Raw genomic sequence first — 2,851 nt, 5'->3', positions numbered from 1 at the left:
GTCGCTACTAAATATTAAACTTGTTTGGTCCTAAAAAAATTTGAGACAGATACATTATTTCAGTATTTCAATAAAAATTGGAGGCATTCATTTTTTAAAAATTAATTGAAATTGACCACGTAAGAGACTAGAGACAGTAATGGAAAAGGAAAAAAAAAATTATGAATGTTTAACCATAATTATAAATAAAAACGAAGATATTTAGAGCCAATACTAATATAAAAAACACAATATTTTCTACAAATAAACTAACCAATAAGATATGGTGTAATTTTTATGTGTAAATTTACATATCAGAAAGTATAAGGATCAGCACTTTAATCAAAATTTGACTAGTATTTAACCAGAAAAAAAAATGAATAATTTTCTACCGTTAGATGAAATCTCACACCATTAAAAGTATTATTAATGAATAATTGATAGTTACAAATCATAAAATCTACTGATCTCCTAACACTTCTCTTCATAATATTTTCTTTAACAGAGAAATGATAGAAATCATTATAACTGGTAAAATTGAATTATTAGGTACTATATTTATTGTAAGAAATTATTCTTATTCTCTTTTTTTTTTATAATTCAAAAACGCGTAATATCTTAGATTCTTTAGAATTATTTGAGACAATTCTATAATTTAGATTTTTGAGACTTATAAATTCTCATAAACCTGTTTCTTGGCATTGAATCTAGAAAAATATTTTAGAATAGTTATTTTTCTGTTATATTACGACATAAATAATTTTTAATAACAAATTTTTAGTGACAATAATATAATGATCATTATGTCTTATTTAATTTATGTTTTTGTAACAATTATATATTTATCGTTATTACTATAAGTTATAGTGGCAATTATATATTTTTTGCGATCGGTTAAAAGATCTTTACCTGCAATTATGTAATTGCCACTAAAATTTTAGCGACAAAGTATAAGATGACTGTTTAATTGTCGATAAATATATTAACAGCTATTTTTATTGTTACTAAAAATAAAATAAATTATCACTAAAAATGATTTTTTTAATAGTGTTATTAAATTAAATAGTTTCTATTTCAAAGCTTGATTGAAAAGTATTCACAGTTATTAAATAAATTAACTACCCTTACGTGATGCGTAATTGCGGTATTGGTACGACAATTATTATTTAAAATTATCCATAAAATATAATCTTTTTCATGGTATATATAGGTTTGGAGCAATGGCAGGATACGTCCGTGTGAACATCGAGTGATAATGAATAATGCAAAGGAAATTAGGTACTCTATGGGGCTTTTCACTTTTAATGGTGACATTGTGCAAATGCCAGAAGAGTTTGTTGATGACAAAAATCCTTTGCGCTATAAACCATTATTTGACCATTTTGATTACCTTCGTTTCTTTGACAAAGAGAAGATCATAGACTCTGATTTGCGAGTCAAAGCATACTTTGGAGTATGAACCTTTTATTACAAAGGGACAATTTCATGCCAATAATGGTTGTATTATTGTGCTTGCTTAAAGAATTAAATTAGTTTTGACAACTATACGTAAGTAAGAGAGCCGTATATTAAAAACTTTATATGGCTAGATAAAAATAATATGGTTTAATTATTCTGTTAATTTCTATAGTTTTACAAAATTTTCAATTAGGTCGTTATACATTTTTTTTAATTAGGTCCTTATATCAATTTTTTTTAATTAGGTTCCTGTTAGCAGTAATTGACTTAATTTAGGGACCTAACTAAAAAAAATTGGTGTAAAAACCCAAATAAAAAGAAAAAATATAGAGACGCAATTAAAAAAAATTTTGGTACAAGAACTCAATTAAAAAAAAAGTATAGAGACCTAATTGAAAATTTTGCAAAACTATAAGATCCAACAGAGTAATTAAACCAAATAATATATATCTCTCTTGCTTTTGATGTCGTTATCAAATATAATTGTCAAAAACTAATTTACGATGAATTTTATATTACATGTGTGAAGTGTGCATGGTTTGAAGTTATCTTAACATTATCGTTGTATCGTAAGATGTATTCTATCGATTTCTTGTAAAAATAAATAACAGGGTATTGTTTTATTTAATAATATCTCTCTTCTATATGAGCATTTTTATGGAGATTATGTTGACGACAGTTAAATTAAAAACGAATAAAGAATCACAATTTATAAATTCAAAGATTAATTTAGTTATTTTCAAAAAATAATAATTATTTTGATGAGAACTGAAAATTTTAAGGATTAAATTAAACATTATTTCCTTAATAAATATATACAACGCCCTTTCTCTAATCTCTTCTCATAGTTTCTAACAAGATTGTACAACATCCAAAGGATTGTACCCCAAACAAAAAGATGGTGATTATTTTACAGGTTTGAATAAATTGTAAACAGGTATAAAAGAATTTTTAAAGTTAACTTAGCCGCTAATTGATTTCATATAAATGTCTGAAAGTGATCTTATAATTATTTGCGATAATAAATATATAATTAATTATATTCATTAATTAATTAATGGCTTGACTTAATATGTTATAAAATTTTAACTTTAAAATTAATCATATAAATACTTATTTGGTGTTAAATTAAAAGAAATTGTAGTTACCAAAAATGAAAAAGAAAACATACGTCCATGATGATGATTATGGACATCAATGGCCAGTGTTGTTATCGAGCAACAGATATGAGTACATTTTATTAATTGAAACACATTTAAAAACACATTGCAACGATCGACGGTTATAATGAGGTGAGGGCAAAAAATAAGAAGGAATACAGCGAGAGAGAAGCACAAAAAATAGCAAGACATTGAATCAAAAACTGAAAAACGAATCTAACTCAGAAATTATTTTAAGCTGTGTAATACCCTAA

The 2,851-nt window shown here is 24.9% G+C and overlaps 1 protein-coding gene across 2 annotated transcripts in view; it reads left to right on the top strand.

Moving 5' to 3' along the window:
• LOC107625405 (probable 2-oxoglutarate-dependent dioxygenase AOP1) overlaps positions 1 to 2,097 on the top strand; it is a 3,908-nt gene extending 1,811 nt beyond the window's left edge. For both annotated transcript variants that reach the window (XM_021115905.1, XM_016328034.1), the window contains exons 3-4: positions 1,190 to 1,579; positions 1,880 to 2,097. In XM_021115905.1, the coding sequence (XP_020971564.1) occupies positions 1,190 to 1,438 (249 nt within the window). In that variant the 3' untranslated portion in view covers positions 1,439 to 1,579; positions 1,880 to 2,097. The remainder of the gene's footprint in view (positions 1 to 1,189; positions 1,580 to 1,879) is intronic.

This window comes from Arachis ipaensis, chromosome B02 (assembly GCF_000816755.2).
Source record: "Arachis ipaensis cultivar K30076 chromosome B02, Araip1.1, whole genome shotgun sequence".
NCBI lineage: Eukaryota > Viridiplantae > Streptophyta > Magnoliopsida > Fabales > Fabaceae > Arachis > Arachis ipaensis.
Note: the sequence above shows the minus strand (reverse complement) of the source record. Positions and strands in the feature narration are given on the sequence as shown.